At 34.2% G+C, this 16,569-nt stretch overlaps 5 protein-coding genes across 6 annotated transcripts; 1 reads left to right on the top strand and 4 right to left on the bottom strand.

Annotated features, from left to right (window-relative positions):
• Positions 1–653: 653 nt before the first annotated feature.
• LOC110737436 (RING-H2 finger protein ATL79-like) lies at positions 654–1,100 on the bottom strand. The gene has a single exon (XM_021917802.1). The coding sequence runs from the start codon at positions 1,098–1,100 to the stop codon at positions 654–656; it is 447 nt and encodes a 148-aa protein (XP_021773494.1).
• A 3,836-nt stretch (positions 1,101–4,936) lies between these two features.
• Positions 4,937–8,898, bottom strand: LOC110682193 (pentatricopeptide repeat-containing protein At4g38150-like). 2 transcript variants are annotated; one of them, XR_002503392.1, is made up of 3 exons: positions 7,524–8,898; positions 5,423–5,477; positions 4,937–5,268 (listed from the first exon to the last, which is right to left on the bottom strand). XR_002503392.1 is itself a non-coding variant. In XM_021858465.1 (2 exons), the coding sequence occupies exon 1, from the start codon at positions 8,760–8,762 to the stop codon at positions 7,548–7,550; it is 1,215 nt and encodes a 404-aa protein (XP_021714157.1). In that variant the 5' UTR covers positions 8,763–8,898; the 3' UTR covers positions 4,937–5,477; positions 7,524–7,547. The 2 variants fall into 2 exon arrangements, 1 of the variants encoding a protein (XP_021714157.1); XM_021858465.1 differs by having other exon boundaries at positions 4,937–5,477.
• Positions 8,899–9,724: 826 nt separating this feature from the next.
• Positions 9,725–11,820, top strand: LOC110682184 (transcription termination factor MTERF6, chloroplastic/mitochondrial-like). Its single transcript, XM_021858453.1, has 2 exons — positions 9,725–9,875; positions 10,543–11,820. Exon 2 carries the CDS (start codon positions 10,549–10,551, stop codon positions 11,536–11,538), a length of 990 nt encoding a protein of 329 aa, XP_021714145.1. The 5' UTR covers positions 9,725–9,875; positions 10,543–10,548; the 3' UTR covers positions 11,539–11,820.
• A 2,797-nt stretch (positions 11,821–14,617) lies between these two features.
• Positions 14,618–15,058, bottom strand: LOC110737427 (S-protein homolog 18-like). The gene has a single exon (XM_021917792.1). The coding sequence runs from the start codon at positions 15,056–15,058 to the stop codon at positions 14,618–14,620; it is 441 nt and encodes a 146-aa protein (XP_021773484.1).
• Positions 15,059–15,407: 349 nt separating this feature from the next.
• LOC110737903 lies at positions 15,408–16,543 on the bottom strand. The gene has a single exon (XM_021918252.1). It carries the CDS (start codon positions 16,490–16,492, stop codon positions 15,761–15,763), a length of 732 nt encoding a protein of 243 aa, XP_021773944.1. The 5' UTR covers positions 16,493–16,543; the 3' UTR covers positions 15,408–15,760.
• Between the last annotated feature and the right edge of the window lie 26 nt (positions 16,544–16,569).

Here is a 16,569-nt window from a genome sequence, read left to right as displayed (position 1 = left end):
AAAATATCATCATGGATGAAACATAAAAATGTATTAAACTCTTGCATGTGCCATCTACTTATCATGAATTAAACATAGAAATGTTTCACTAATTTTTAGCATGTGGTACCTACTCTATTTCTTTGCTTAGCTTGATATGGTTTCTCTTGTTGACATTATTTATGCTAAAAAAAAAATTAGTACCCAAGTCAAATAATTACTTTAATTAAAAAAAATAGGGAAAAAAAATGAAAAATCAACATATGTTTAGGAAAGATGATGAATTGATGATGGGGTCATGATGTCTTAGGCCTTTGATGACTTTCTTAGAACTTGGGCAGTATATTTAATTTTTCAGTTTTAAATTTTATATATTTGAGCAATTGCTTAAAATTGATGATTTTTGGTGAGATTATTTTATATATGGATGACTAGGAAATTAAGAATACTTCAAATATGTATCCATCATTGATATATTCTATTCAATATTTTAAATAAGGTCAACATCATATATAATAAATTCTTTTTATTACATAATAATGAATAAATGAATGAATTACACAAATTGTGTAGATCTAATTACATACTCAATCTAATATACCTACAAAAAAAATAAAAGGAGTAATTTTTTTTCCTTTTTTATTTTTTGTTTTTTGGTATAATCTAGCTAGTATTCATAAGCAAGATAGAATGCTATTGCATGTAGCATGGGATTTGCTTCCATGCACATTCAAGAAAGAAGACCTACAAAGAGGACATGTAAATTGGTTCCTTTCTACCCATTTCTCAATGCATGCCATATGAAAAACATGGCCACATTTAGAAAGCTTGCTCACAAAATCTTCACTCTCAAACTCAACCAAACAAACCGAACATGCTTCATCGTCGCAATCTCCATCTATGATCACTTCACTAGTACAACCATTGATCTTCAAATCTCTATATTGGCTCATTGGAAGATCAATTGAGCATGTCTCCATAGAATCAACACCCGGTGAACGGTCCGAGCACTCTAGGGTGTGTTGATGTAGGCAAAAGAAAAACCCTAGGATGCTAAGAAGAGCTTGTTTAGCTTGTGAGTAAGGGATGTAAATACAAGTGTAGAAAACAAGGGTAGCCATGCATAATTTTGACTCATAAAGACAAATCATTTTTGATTAATAAAATCAAACTTTTGTAAGATTTTTTTGGTAGGTTTTATAGTTTTGTAGTGGCTTTGGAAAATAGATAATGAGGATGATATGATATTGATTTGAATGAGTGATTATGGAAAAGCTACAAAGATAGAGGTTTATATAGAGGGTTAGCTTGTATTAAGATATAATTAGTATCTTAATTAGCAAGTGAGTTCTGACTTTTTGGGGTGATGAGAAGACTATTATTATATATAATTAATAATTGTATAATATATGGTTTGAAAATGTAGACTTGTAGCCTCGTGTCAATGTCATATGGGGTTAGCGTTTTTTATTAAACGGGTCGTCTTGAAAGTCTTGAATCCGTCCGGAGGATCCGGGGCCAGCGCCGACCCCACAAACTTCTTAGTACTTTTAATCACTGTGATTAAGAGGGTAATTAACTAAAGATGGAAGATTCTAACAGTCATTTTTGTCAGTTTGCCACTACTATAACTTACTAAAAGTAGAGGTGTTAACATGAGGATTTCCATTATTTATGTAATGTGTTAGTCATCAAAATCTGTGTCAACTAAAATCTAAATCACTGAAATTTTGGAATGGAGTTAATGAGATATGAGAAAGATTTAGAATATACCTACCCTAACCTGACTATCATCATATTTACGCTTTTTTTTTTTTATAAATTTTTGTATTAACATAAGCTACTGTACGAAAACTAATGTTCGAATAATAAATATGAAGATGAATCAAACAAAATATCACTTGATCTTAGCCAAAAGCCAATCATATAAGCTAGTCAAGGATCGATCATCTACTACAATTTTAAGATTCATAATTTTTGGATAAGTATGTTGATCCGGGCCCAAGAAAATTAAAACATCACTATCCTCTACGTGGATTGGTATGACACGAATACGTACTACATTGTATTAAGACAAATCAAACAAAATACCACTTGATATTAGCCAAAAGACAATCATCTAAGCTGGTCAAGGATCAGTCATCTACTACAACTTTAAGATTTATAATTTTTGGATAAGTATATGTATATTGATTGGGCCCAAGGAAATTAAAACATAACTAACCTAAAGATAGTCTATTGTGGGTTGATATGATTCATTACTAATTTGCTACAAGTACATTGAATTGTATGCATCAATGCATGTAGCATGTTCTTAATTTAATTTAAGCTAGAAATGTGGTTAGGATAGATTTTGCAAAAGCCAATTAATTTAATTTACTACGTACTACCTTGTCTTGGTATGAATTGAAAATTATTAGACCTGAAACTTTTTTATTTAAGGCGAAAAAAAAAAAAAAAAAAAAAGTTCCTGGTCAAGTCCGTTTAGGCTACGGTGACCAAGTAGTCAAGTAGATGTAGTGGAACAACCATATTCCATAATATGTCATCAACTCATCAGCAAAGAACATGGTATATATTAAAAACTGACCAGAAACTCTTGCAAGTAGGATTAGTTTATTAATGAAATTAAAAGAGATCAATATGATTGGCAATGTTCTAATAATCTCTAATTTTGCTATACAAGTTGTGAACATGGCTTCTGATGGAGATAATGCTCATAATATTGAGCCTATCATTACAAATATTAACTACTACAATAAACAAGATCAGAGCAACTCATTATCAACTGGTTGCTTGATATTTTGATGATAAGCAATCATTTAGGGTGTGTTCACTTCAGCTTAATTTCAGTTAGTTCAGTTCAGTTCAGTTCAGCTCCTAATTTCCTTCTCTCATAAAATATTCATTTCAGTTCAATTCAGCTTCAATCAGTTCAGTTCAGCTTCAATCAATTCTGTTCAGCTAAGTAAATTTGAACATGCCCTTATTTACTTTAATATAATGGCAAAATAATTAATTACTTAGGTCTAGGATAACATTGAAATGCAACTTTTGTATCGAATTGAAGTGAAATCTTGTTAATTTGGTATTACAAAAACATGTTCAAAACTTGGCTATTGAATTTTCGAGTGACTTATGTGAAAATGAGCATGATATATTATCGATAACCATTATATTTTGTCGACATCCACATTATACAAATAATGTGAAGGTCAGGGATGTTAAAACACAAAATTATGACTCCATAGTTTAATTTGTACTTAGACCTAGATTCTTGACAACCTCAAACTTATCCTACCAATTGGAGGCCACCAAAGACCTGGTGGCAAGATTCTTCAAAAGACAACTTTAAAAATTTTAAAATAACAAAGTCCATGACTAAAGTCTAAGCTTCAAATCCCCCTTTATTTTTATTTTTTTTTAATAATTAGGGCAAAAATAATTAAGCTTTCTGCAAATTTTTGTTATGAGGGATTGATGTAGGGGTATGGACTCTGTGATAGCATAATAATAAGTCACCACTATGACACCTTAAACTATCAATGCTTTTGGGAGATGAAGTATCATGTGTGCCGATTTACTACCTCCACTTGATCACTTCGCAGTACTCGCAACAAAGGAGTATTATTTGTGAGACATAAAATATTCGTTTATTGCGAGTAATATAATGCGAAGCATAGGTAGTATTATTAGTCGGGACTATGAATGACATGACGGGATTATAACTTATCCTCCGTTTCAATAAAGTTGGGACCATTCTTTACCCTAAAATGATAAATCCTAGGAAATTTTGGAAAGTCATGAAGTCAGGGTAAAGAAGCCAATTTGATAAATCTTTCATTTTTTATTTAGGAGTTGGGGGGGGGGGGGGGGTGTTGACTTCTTAAATGGACAAGTAGTGTGAAATGTAGTTAATTATAAATGCAGCCACAACAAGCTATCATGTAATAATATACTATCATAATATATATGTGCATATACCAAGAAGTAAGAAATAGTCTCTCTTCTTTCCTTTTCTGGTCCCTTTTCTTAGCTTAAAAAATATTACAAGAAGTTGACATATAAATGTAGGCAACAAACAGGTAACTTCAAATATTATTTTATAAAAAAAATAATAGGTCAAAACTCAAATGACAAGAAATATGCATGGTGCACCTAAGTTTCTAGATAATAATATATACATAGCCCTCATTCACCTACTTTGATATAGTGATAAACCATCATTTTTTTTAGCTGTAATGACTTGTATAACATGAAGTCAGTTTGATATGCTTCAAATTCACTCTTGGAAAGGAAAATAACCAAGATTACAACAACGTTACTATACAAAGCAGCCCCCCTTCCCTCATTCCCGGTTTATGTGACATTGAACGCCACAAAACTCTCATATAGACACTATACATGCATGATGTTCATATCAAAGAGGCATGTAGCACCTCGGTGACCTATAAGAGCAATGGCACGTAAATACCTATGCATACGATGTTTACATGTATCTTGGTGCAGGGTTACCCAGTTACCCTTAAGATCATAGCAAGAATGTATGTTACAGTATTTAGATATTCAGACTTTCAGAGTTGAACACCCCAGTAATAAAAGAAAATTCAAAATTATAACCAAGTAAACAGGGCAGCTAAAACGGCAGAATTAAAAAACAAGGGTGACTAGTAAACGTGGTCATGACTCATGACTTCTATTCTCTCTTCACCTTCCTAATTACTCCTTCCTTGGCAGGGGGGAGTTCTGAGGGTCAGGTGATTAAATGGATGAACTGCGTCAATGCGTCATCCATACAGTCAGCGGGTTAAAGAATTTCTGCTGCCATTGTGATAGGGAATCTACTAGTTAGTTGTTAACATAAATTATGGTACTTTTGCACGCTAATTATGGACGTGCCTACTTCAATACAAAAGTCATTATCTCTGCGCTAACAGCTGATTAAAGTATACTAATATCATGGAGAATCATTAGGGATAAACTAATATTAATGGGTGGTAACACCTTAGGAATAATACTAATGTTCATTCATTAAATTGAGAGACCTGAGCATAAAACCGCCCAGCCATGACCCCTTGGAAAAATAATACCATTTTCCTTCAACTTGAGGCTAACTTAAACTATAAGGATGCCTTAAAATAAAGACCGACCAAATCACAAAGATCTTCTGCAGTCTTAAAAAATTCCTAGACAGATGGGTGTGAGAGCCTAAATTAATAGGATGCCTTCTCGTTTCAAACATCCCTTAAATAAATGATGCATCTCTCCAGTAATGACGGACCACGTGCACTGCACATTTCAAAAATTAACAAAGTATTCATAACGGAAAACCCGTTTCTTTCTCCTGCCTTTCTAAATCCAGAATAGACTCGTATTTCATTCATTAGTTGCAAAATATGTGGGTACATGTAAGCTAGAAAAACAATAGGGAAGAGACAATTACCTGAGTTATCGCATAACTAAGTGAGTTGAAATTAGTTGAAAGGTAAATCTTGAACCTGCAGTAAGCAACCAAAAAAATTCAGACATAGTCCAACTAAATTATGTTCACTGGAAGGGGAAAAGGTCTGTTCGTGAGTCAACTTTACATGCTACTGTGCAATGTAGCATGCATTTTCTCTTTGGAAATATTGGAAAAGAAGATTTTTCAGACAAATGCAGTCAAATTTTATAAATGCAGAAAAATTAGGCTAGTCTTGAGCTACAAATAGTGGTATCCTGGCCGATGCGTCTGGGCATCAATAGAAGAAAGTAGCTAAGTGATAGGTAAAGGATTAAGTAACAAAGAAAAGACACATTCATTCAAGCAATCAAATCTATATGTTAGAACTATGATAACCAATGAGGCAGAAACTATGACTCAGATAAACTAGAAGGAAAATAAACTCTGACTTCATTAAAATAATATTGAAGACTCAGCCTTGATGTTCATTACTACAATCTAAATGCTTATCAGTCATATTTCAAGTGCATCATTCTACATAAATAATACTACGTATTGAACTTTGGAAGAAGTAAACAATTTAAATAAGAATGTTAAGTCAAAGCCAAGCATCACACGAGATTGGCTCTTTGTTTCAAGTAAACTTAGTGCTCCTCACAATGTTTCCTCCTTATGACGACCAGTTATTATATTAAGGGTCTACAAGAGACCAGTTAAAGAAACAATAAGGTTTTTACGGTTCATATTTCATAGGTCTGATAATTTGAAGATTTAGACAAATTGTCACAATATATATCTATGAATCTAGAGCTACACATTAACCATCAAGTTAAGAATCCAGATTAACTCAGTAAGTTCCTGGACTTCTAATAGCACCAAATTTCTTGCCAACTCACACCAAAAGAAATAGACTAATAGAGCAACATCACGCTGACACCAAGTCATTCATTGCACACAAGTCAGTATTTCTCAAGCAAGAATATTATCAGCAGTGTTAAACACATTCATGGCAACATTTTCAGCTCTGTAGTTTAAAACTCACAATAATGGGGAAACCAAAGATTACAGGCATTTAATATGCAGCAAATCGTACGATGAAATCAGAGAATGAGAGACTATAAGTTTTCTTATTGGTATATCTTTTCCAGGAACATAGCTTGAAGAGCACCCATTTGCAATGATATGGACCAAGCACTCACAAGGCATGATGTTTTCTGTCAATGATGAGATTTTCTGTAGCAATTTTCTCCATCAGAGTACATTAACCAAATAAACAGACAATTAAGTGAACTTGATAACACTTTTTTTCAACAGCCTGAAGGTACACAATGGCCAGAATCATACTAAACCAATTGAGTTCTTTCTTTAATATGCCTCAAAGGCCAATCATTATTATATGATTGCTGTTATAAACAATCCAACTCGCATTTTTTGTCCTGAAATAACGTAGCTCCAAACAGAAACCGGAAAATTTTACCCCATAAAAAAGAGAAGAAATCACAATAACAGGTCCAAGGAAGATCAAGGTCAAATACATAATAACATTGCCACCAAACCAGTCTTACACTTCAGGGAGTGTGCTAGACAAGGAACCCCGTCATAATACAAGTCTCATAATTAAGCGTATAACCAAATACAATGTCCTGGAACCCTGATCCCGTAGTTACTTTTGCAGTAAATTTGGTTTTAGAGGTACTTTAAGATTTTTGACAGTTAATTTTCAATGGTTTACGTACAATCAATTTTGTAAGCTCATTGTTCTCAAAACCAAAAAAAAAAAGATACTTCATGTAAAGAAGCTTGGTATAACTGTTTATCATAGTTATTGGATCATTCACATATTTTTTTTTCTTTCTTTTCTTTTTTTTTTCTTTTTTTTTTGGTTTTGAAGGGGGGAGGGAGTGGAGAGAGAGAGGTAGTTAGCGAATGACTATATAAAAAGATCTTCTTATTGATAAAATAAAGTTAGTTTACAAAAAACAAAAAATAGCACAAAATATTTCATAGGATAACTGATTCTTGATTAGACAACTACTGAAGGAGTGACAATATTGAAATACTTGGTCAGAGAAACAAATAAAAACTTCACAGGCATGCTTACAGATGATCTTTCGGCAAGGGAAGCTTAGATTGGCCTGTGCGCGGTCTTCTTAGCCCCGAAGATTGCTTCCCATACCAGAGGGGATGTTGGACCATTCTTGTCCAGATAGGTTCTAACTGCCTTCTCATCCAAAAGGAACCCCTTTTGTTTCAATGTAAGGATAATATTTTGTGCTTCTTCAACTCCCTTCTCCTTACAAAACTCAAGAACCAGCTCAGTGAATGTAGTTACATTTGGAGAATGACCATTTTCCAGCATTTCCACACAAATTTCAACAGCATCATCCAATCTCTTCCCCTTGCAAAGACCTCTGATCAAAACAGTATAACTAAATGCATTCGGTACAATCCCATTGTTCTGCATTTTCCTGAAAATCCTCTTAGCGTCATCAAAGTTCTGCGCCTGGCAAAACCCTTCAACCACAGCCGTATACACAACAACCTCCGGCATTGAACCCTTCTCGCGCATCATCCCAAAAAGCTTCATAGCTTCATGGACCAAACCATCCTTACAAAGCCCATCAAGCATTGCCACAGCATTAGGAATCAGTCCACTTTGTTTCATTTTCTTAAAAATCTCATCAGCTTTCTTAGGCGCCGCCATACTCTCTTCCTGAGGCTGCACCACAGAATCCTCCTTCGCCTTCGCCTCTTCCTCTACCTCTACCTCATCAGATTTCTCTTCCACCTTACTTGCATCACCAAGCTTAAACTTGTCAAGAAATTCACTCTCTCTCCTTTCTTTCCTAACCCTTTCCTCGCCTTTCGCCGGTCCCTGCCTATCCAAGAGCTCGCTAACCGATGGCTGATAGTTCTTCCTACCCTCTTGATCCCCACCCAAATCAACTCCTCCAGCCCCACTTCCTTCATCAAAATTAAAGGGATTTTTAAACCCATCATTTCTTCCTTGACGCCTATAATTACGATCTGGGTAATCAGTTTTTCCATTAAATTGAGGCATTTGTTGTCTATCACCTCCTGAAGACCTAAAATTTTTCTGGGGTGCATTAAAATCTCCTCTATTCTTCCCAGAAAACTTCTTATCATCATCATGATCAACATAATTATCATTTCTACGACTATTATAACTATAATTTCTGAACTGCTTATTAAAATTATGACCATCCATTGTAGAACTAAACAATTGCAATCTAAATAATAAGGGAAAAGCTGACCCATTTGAATTGAAATACTTAGAAATAACAGCAAGGTTCGAAGCTTTACCTCTTAAAGATCTCATCTTTATCTCTAATTCGAAAACTTGCAGAAATTCTTTGGGAAAAATCGAATGATGGATACAAAGAGAACTGGGGAGCTGTGACTCTGAGAGAGTGTGAGAGACGAGGGTTTTGGAGGGTTTAGACTTCAGAACTTTAGGGATTTTGAGTTTTTGAGGGTATATTAGTCATTTCATGCCCGTTTGAGTCAATGACCATAATCTATCTTATAACTCAAAACAATTTTAAGCAAATTTGGCCAATTGTTTGGGTATAACTCTATATTCAAGTTTTGAATCAAATCTCGTCTTTTATCACTCGTGTCCCTCTCTAAAAAGAAAAATGTTAAGGAAGATTTACAGGCTTAGAATTTGGTAAGCACACGTAGATTTTAGCAAAAAGATATAATATACGGAGTACTTTTTAAATTACCATTTCATGTTATTCATATTATTTTGTCTTTTTAAGTTATTTACATATGTTATGCTAACCATTCTTTATGTGCATTACAAACATATGTAGTCATAAAAATACAAGTGACTTCAGACAAAAATAGTACTCCATAAGAGAGATGAATATATTTAGGAGGGACAAAAATAGTACGAGTACTCCATAATAGAGACAAAAATAGTATTCAAAGAGAAACTTGAATTTTCGCTAAATAAAAATTTGTTTATTAAGCGGTAAAAATGTAAATAATTCAACAATTTTTTGTTAACAATGGGCCAATAGTTGTTATTTTATTTACAAAAATAACATGCTAATTAGATAAAATTGTTTATTTATTTACGATTTTATTACTTGATAAACCAATTTTGTTTATTAAGCTGACAAAATAAGACTTACTCTCTCCGTCCCTATATTGTACTTATTAATTTTATTTTATTTTTAGAAAATGGATTTTTGATCTTACAAGGTTATAATAGTCATCTTAATACATACTTGTGTCAATTACCATAATGTCCTCAATGAAAAGAGATAGATAAGATTATGCCCCAATTTCTGAATGTCTATAGAGGACTGAGAGTAGGAGAGAGACTATAGAGGTGAAGTTTGAAGCAGAGTCCTCTGTTTTTCACTCTTTTCTGCCATGCTTGCTTCTTCATAATCGAGGAACCCCTCTTCAAAACATTTAGGTAATTACCCTTTTCAATTTTCAAAGCTTAAGAATTTAATATTGTGCTCTTTTTTCTGTAAAATGAGGTCTATAATTGCAAAAAATGTTAATTTGTTCTCAATTGTTAGCTTTTGTTTAATGTAGTTTCAGCATTACGAAGAATTTCCCAATTTTAGTATAATGATGAAATTGGGTAATAGGAAATGCAAATTTGTTTGATTGCACTTATAATTTATTAATTAGAAATTTCTTACTGGAGGTAGAGTGTAATTGATTTGCTGATTTTCTATAATTAAACTGCTAATTTTTCCGAATTCAGACGTTAAAATCGAATTCTGTTGTTTATGCAGCTTAGCGAGTTCTTTTTTTTTTTTTTTTTAAATTGATACTTGTGACTTAAAGAGAATTAGGTCTATTGGTCAATTTGGAGATTAACTTGGTCTTACTGAGTTTGTAGAAGAATTTGTTTTGTTTTTGGTCAATTAGGAGAATTTGTAACTGTTGGGTCCTAAATAGCATTATAGCAAAGGCTTAGTCCCAAAAATGATTTGGGGTTGGTTAACATGAATCGTCGTAAGAACTCGTAGTTGTTGAGGGGTAGATAGCTGTTTCGTGTCCAGGTACGCGGCCTTGACATTGCTGTCATTGCACATTGGTAAATAAATAGCTCAATTTCTGATTTGTAGAAAATTATGGAGGTTAGTAGCAGCCAAAACAGCAGCAGTGGTGTATTGTGGTTCTTCAAGGATAAAGGATTTGATGACAAAAGCATTCAAGACATGTTCAAACGGTGCAAGCGGCTTGAAGGCTTGCAAAGGGAAAGAGCTTCCCAAAGTTGGGATTATTTGAGAAGCATTGGTATCCCAGATAGAAAACTACCATCAGTAGTTCTCAAATGCCCGAAAATCCTGTCATTCGGTGTGGATGAGACACTCGAGCCCATGGTTCAGTGCCTTAATACACTTGCTACAAAACCTGAAGAGGTTGTAACAGCTATTATCAAATTCCCCTATATTTTTTCTCACAGTGCAGAAGGAAAGCTGTGTCCTTTATTAGGTTTCTTTGAGGCCCTTGGGATTCCTGAAAAGCAACTTGGTAAAATGGTATTGGTCAATCCTAGAATCGTAAGCTACAGCATCGAGCCAAAGCTTACTCAGTTTGTGGATTTCCTTACCAAGCTCGGGCTTAATGAGGAAGGGATGATTGGTAAAATTTTGGTGAAGAACCCATATCTCATGGGTTACAATGTTCAGAAGAGGCTGCAGCCTACAGCAGAATTCCTAAAGAACGTTGGTCTGACAAAAACAGATCTTCAGAAAGTTGCTGTAAACTACCCTGAGGTTCTATGTCGAGATGTTGAGAAAGTTCTCAAGCCAAATTTCGATTACTTAAGGAGCTCTGGATTCGGTGACAATCAGATCGCAGCTTTGGTGTCTGGTTACCCTCCTATACTGATCAAAAGCATCAAGAACTCCTTAGAGCCAAAACTTAAGTTTCTGGTGCAAGTGATGGGGAAAAGCCTTCAAGATGTTGTGGAGTATCCTGATTTCTTTCGACATGGTTTGAAGAAGAGCTTGGAGTTGAGGCAAAGGGTACTGTCTCAGAAGAACATAGATTGCAGCTTAAATGAGATGCTGTACTACAATCGAAAGAAGTTCTGCTTGAAATATGGATCAACCTAGGAAATCCACAAGCGATGCAACCTTTTGTTTGCTTTTTCCAGTTCCTAATGGTATTTAATTTTTATCAGTTCATTTTAGTTGTAGACTACTTTCATATGATATAATATATTGCTTTGTATGATTCTGTTTCTTCAATCAAATTGTACTAACACATGAACAACCTCAATGGAGGAGGAAGACAAACCTTGCCCTTAAGGGTTAACCATGCCACATTTCTCCAAAATTTTTGGGGTTTTTCGTTTTAAAAGTAGAAAATTTTGGATAAGAAAAAAATTACATTAACACTAAAATTTTTTTGAAAATTTGGATTTTACCGCCACTTAACGGTCTTCGTCTAAAAAATCCATTAAATGGGGTTCACAGTGGCACGTGTCACCATTTCATTGGTTCTAAAAAATAAAAAGAAAATTTAGAAACAAAAATTCCTAAAACTGCCTAGCCACCCCAACACCAACCCCCACAACTGCCACCTTCTTCTCCACCCTCACGTAACGTAGCTGTCGGCGCATCTCCTCCCCTTCCCTTTACCCGACCCACTTGAACCCTCCCCCTCCCTTTCCCCCAGCCCTAAACAGCCCCATCACCGCCAAACGCCGCCCTATAACACCGCAACCCTCCGTCCCCAAAAAAGGCTACATATTCAACCATTAATGACTTAAATCGGCCGGTTTTGGGGATAAGTGGCCTTAACTAACCGATTTCGACCATTAATGGCCGAATTCGTGGCCGTTTTTGGGGAAGGACAGCTATATATTGGTGGTTTTCAGGAGGTTTAGAACTACGAGAAAGGGAGGGGAGGGTTCAGGTGGGTCGGGTTTATGCCGGGGGAGTAGATGTGCGGTCGGTGGCTCGGTTGGTGGCGGCTACACATGGCAAAGGCGGAGAAGACAGTGGTGGCTCTGGGGTTTATGCCAAAGGCGGAGAAGACAATTGGAAAATATATTGGTGGTTTTCAGGAGGTTTAGAACTAATCCTTTTAAGTAGTTTTTTTTCCTGAAAATAAATTATATTTGAGATATCACGTCTCTTGCAATCTTGGTTATTATCTTTGTGCTTTAATGTACATCTTAGTTATTCTGTTAGCCTTAAATTCTCAAGGTAATTGTAACACCCTAAGGGTGTTTTTACATGAGTTTCTCTATTATTAATTTTTTTTTTTTTTTTGACGGAAGAGTTTCTCTAATTTGAAATTATTACTTCTTATCAAAATTAATTGTACTTGTAATTTGAACTTAGGTAACCTTTATCAACCCTTATTATAAATTATTTTTCTACTCACTTATTTTTTTCCCCCTCACTAGATAACACATGCATTGTAATTTTGTAATGTAAAATAAAACATCACAAATAAGATCTGTCTTGAAATTGGAGCAATTTTTTTTTTCCAAAAAGGTTTTATAACAAATTTACTGTAAATATCATATATGTGCAAACTATTCAACTTTTTGAAAAACAAGGCTAATTAGAATTGAAGCTGCTTTTTATATATACTTTATACAAAAAGAATTGAAGCTGCTTCAATAAGTTTGATATAAAATAAAACCATTACACAATTACAGTTATAATTGTAGGATTATTATTACACACTATAATTAATATAAAATTATAATCAAAATTTCAATGTTAAAACATAATCCGCCGTCTTAATGTGAATATAACATAATAATCTATTTTTTCCAATCAAAACATCCACCTCCCTTACCCCTACAAGGCCCTGTCTCATAAATATTCCACGAACAAATACTTCCACAACTATCAACATTATCAACATCTCTTGAGTATTTATAAACATCAAATCTCTTAAACTATTTTCCCCATCTAAAGCTACAAAAGTATAAAGTTGAACCAAGTAAGTTTGGTTTGAAGCTAAAATCATATACCCCTTTATATGGGATGTTATGTGTCCCTAGATCATCGTCCCCCGATTTGCAATGAACTTGAAGATTCGACTTCCCCTTCAACTGATTATAAATATTAACCGTTGTTTTTGCCTCGCATGTACCAATTACATGGAGAGATACAACTAGGAGGAGGAAGAAAATAGCATGTTTATGCATAATTTGATACATTTTGGTGTAGGAAATTATATTATGCTGAGTTTAAAGACTTTTTTTTTATGGGATTTAAACCTAAACTTTTATTTGGCTTTTATAGGGCCATAATAATTATGAAGAGAGATTGAGAAATGGAAGATTGTTGGACTAGGAAACTCTTTGAATATAGGCTTCTATTTGTTTGGAAAATCTCCAAGCTTTTCGCGGTAGTTAAGGCAAGCAATTCATAATCAGGAGATTAATGGGGAGCATACATACGCCTAGAGTTAAAAACGAGTAACAAATTATATGTGTTTAGAAATCATATATAAGTTCCTTTAAAAAACTTTTTTAAAAATCGAGATGAGCTTACTTAATTAATTATAGCCCGTCTGAAAATCATATACAGTATATCAAATTATCGGACATGCAAATTATTGATCGTTAAAAAGTTTTTATCATTTGATGAAAATTTATAGCCATATAAATAATGGAAATAAATTTAATTTGAGGATGAGAATACTTCATGCATGCATCAGAATTACAATAATAATTCCATGTCAATCAATCTTTCTGAAATTTACTTATTTTATTAAGTTTGAGTAATTAATTAAATTGTTGCTCTTGAACATTTGATAATTAATCATATTTTTAGGTCTTGATTAAAACTCCATTGTTGGTTAGTTCATTGGTTTACTTTGTTTGATCAATTATATTTTATTACTCCCTCCACCCCTTATGAAAAACCAATTTATTGCATTTTATCAATCATTCGATCCTTATCAAATATAATGTATAGGGAAGGTGTAGGTCTTTACTTGCCAGGTTATTGTCCTTATTGATTGATAGGTCGAGCTAGTTTACTCTGCTTTACTTTTGAATTAAGGTAGTCTGACTTAAACTCGAAACCAAATATAAATCACAATCCTCCGAAAACTATAACTGTATAAAAATCCAATAGTTTAAGGTACAAGGTATGTCTAGGATCCGAGCATATAAAAATCCAATAATCTCATTATTGCACTAGGTACTAAACATATAAATTACTAATTGTTCCAAGGAAAACACTGATAAGGACCACCATTTAATTCATTAATATCACTATCAATCCCATAAACATAGCAAGGACCAGTTTGATAAATAATCCACCAACACATTCTCCAGCAAACACCTTGTTCTCTGTGTTCATTGTATATTTGAAACCATTGTGATTTGTTATCAAACACAAACTCACAATTATACTTGGTTATACCAAGTATACTAGGCGTAAACCCGAATTCGTACAAGCCTTGATATGGAACATCCTGCTCCGCTACATCCCCTCCACCGTGTTTTGATAGACAACGAATACGAGCATTGATCCCCTCCATCATGTTTGTGATTCTTACATGAGCTCGTGTCGCGTCGGACCATGTCACTGCTTGCAGCAGCAAGAGTAGGACTAATAGGACAATGATACTACGTTCATGTACACGGTTATTGTACATGATGTACATATGAGAATAGCTAGCTTAGTTAACTATCTTTATTTTATTGAAAAATAAAATTGTGTATATATTTTGATTATTTGAGTTGATTTTGTGGTTAGTAATGTTGTATTTATAAGAGAGAATCTGGCATCAATGGTAACAAAAATTATGAGCTATAGGCTATAGCTGGAATAATCTGGATATTCGATAATTGTAGACGTATATGCTTTGTTTGTATGAACCTTGGATAATAATATAACTAGTATGTGACGTTGAATTTGGATCAGCAATAATTAATTAATTATACTTAATATATTGGCTAATATTCATTCGTTAAGGAGTACACCAAAATAAATTTGTAAGAGAATTCAATTCCATAACGTACAATTCACTAACACGATTTATTTTCTTTTTGAACGTTATACAAATATACCGTAAGTCGGTAAGGTATTTTTTTTTCTAAGTACATTTTCTGTCAAAAAAACATAGCATTTTCATAATCGAGAGCTCCATAAAATATTTAAGAATTGCTATACCAATCATTTGAGCGTATTTGTGCTCAATATTTTCCAAACATAGACACGAATTTTAGTCACTAGACTTGTGCTTCGTATAATTTATGTACAATTGTCGAAATTGAATTTGGAGATTAACACACATAAATTATAATCAATATTCACAAAATGTTCACATTAACATTTTTTCTTCTTTTCCTCCCTATTAATTAGAGAATAACCCACCAATTACCCCAGCAATGAGTGCTGTAGGATCACCTAAGATTGCGGACACAATGATATTAATACCACTCCCTACAATCTCACAACACCTGATCAAATTGTCGCCGTTGTCGGATCCATCACCGCGATGACTTGTCGAAGTCCCCTTAAGACTAGGTATCCTATCCTCCAACTCCCTTACCAAGCTCTTGTCAACATTCAAGTATCTAGCCTCCCAACTCTCCAAAAGCGTTTCTTTAACACAGGATACATGGAGATTATACATCTTGCACTCAGATACATAAGCCCAACCTTGCCCTTTCTTACTACAATAATGGCACGGCCTTGATAGCTTGTTATGCAAGTAAAGATCACGTTCTCTATCATTCAGCACTTGAGGTAAACTCACACAACAAGGATGAAGATCAAACCCACACTTCTTACAATGGTACACGAACCCTTGAACTTCGTTATGGCAAGCATCACATAACCTTAAGATCGAGCCTAAGGGAATGTTGTGGAGTTTGAAATGACATTTCTTGTAGAAGGGATGGTTTAGGGTTGAAGGTGCTAAGGCACATACCTTGTGAAGGTTGAAATCGCAAGCATGGCATTTGTATGTTAACCCAATTCCAGCTTCCTTGCATCCGTTGCAATTGAATGGGATCTCGGTATTCTCTAGCTTTAGCTTGTGCTGTGGGTGAATTGGGAGGGAAAACTTCTTGTTGATTTTCATGATTACCCTTACATTTCTTGCAAGCAAGCATCTTCTTTTGGCATGCTTGTGTTCTTATATATATGGTCTAATAATAA

The sequence above is a fragment of the Chenopodium quinoa genome, unplaced genomic scaffold (assembly GCF_001683475.1).
Source record: "Chenopodium quinoa cultivar QQ74 unplaced genomic scaffold, ASM168347v1, whole genome shotgun sequence".
In the NCBI taxonomy this organism is placed as follows: domain Eukaryota; kingdom Viridiplantae; phylum Streptophyta; class Magnoliopsida; order Caryophyllales; family Amaranthaceae; genus Chenopodium; species Chenopodium quinoa.
Note: the sequence above shows the minus strand (reverse complement) of the source record. Positions and strands in the feature narration are given on the sequence as shown.

Excerpts from the sequence above, each read along its gene's own strand:
- LOC110737436 (XM_021917802.1), bottom strand. The coding sequence starts at position 1,100 with ATGGCTACCCTTGTTTTCTACACTTGTATTTACATCCCTTACTCACAA.
- LOC110682193 (XM_021858465.1), bottom strand. The coding sequence starts at position 8,762 with ATGAGATCTTTAAGAGGTAAAGCTTCGAACCTTGCTGTTATTTCTAAG.
- LOC110682184 (XM_021858453.1), top strand. The coding sequence starts at position 10,549 with ATGGAGGTTAGTAGCAGCCAAAACAGCAGCAGTGGTGTATTGTGGTTC.
- LOC110737427 (XM_021917792.1), bottom strand. The coding sequence starts at position 15,058 with ATGTACAATAACCGTGTACATGAACGTAGTATCATTGTCCTATTAGTC.
- LOC110737903 (XM_021918252.1), bottom strand. The coding sequence starts at position 16,492 with ATGAAAATCAACAAGAAGTTTTCCCTCCCAATTCACCCACAGCACAAG.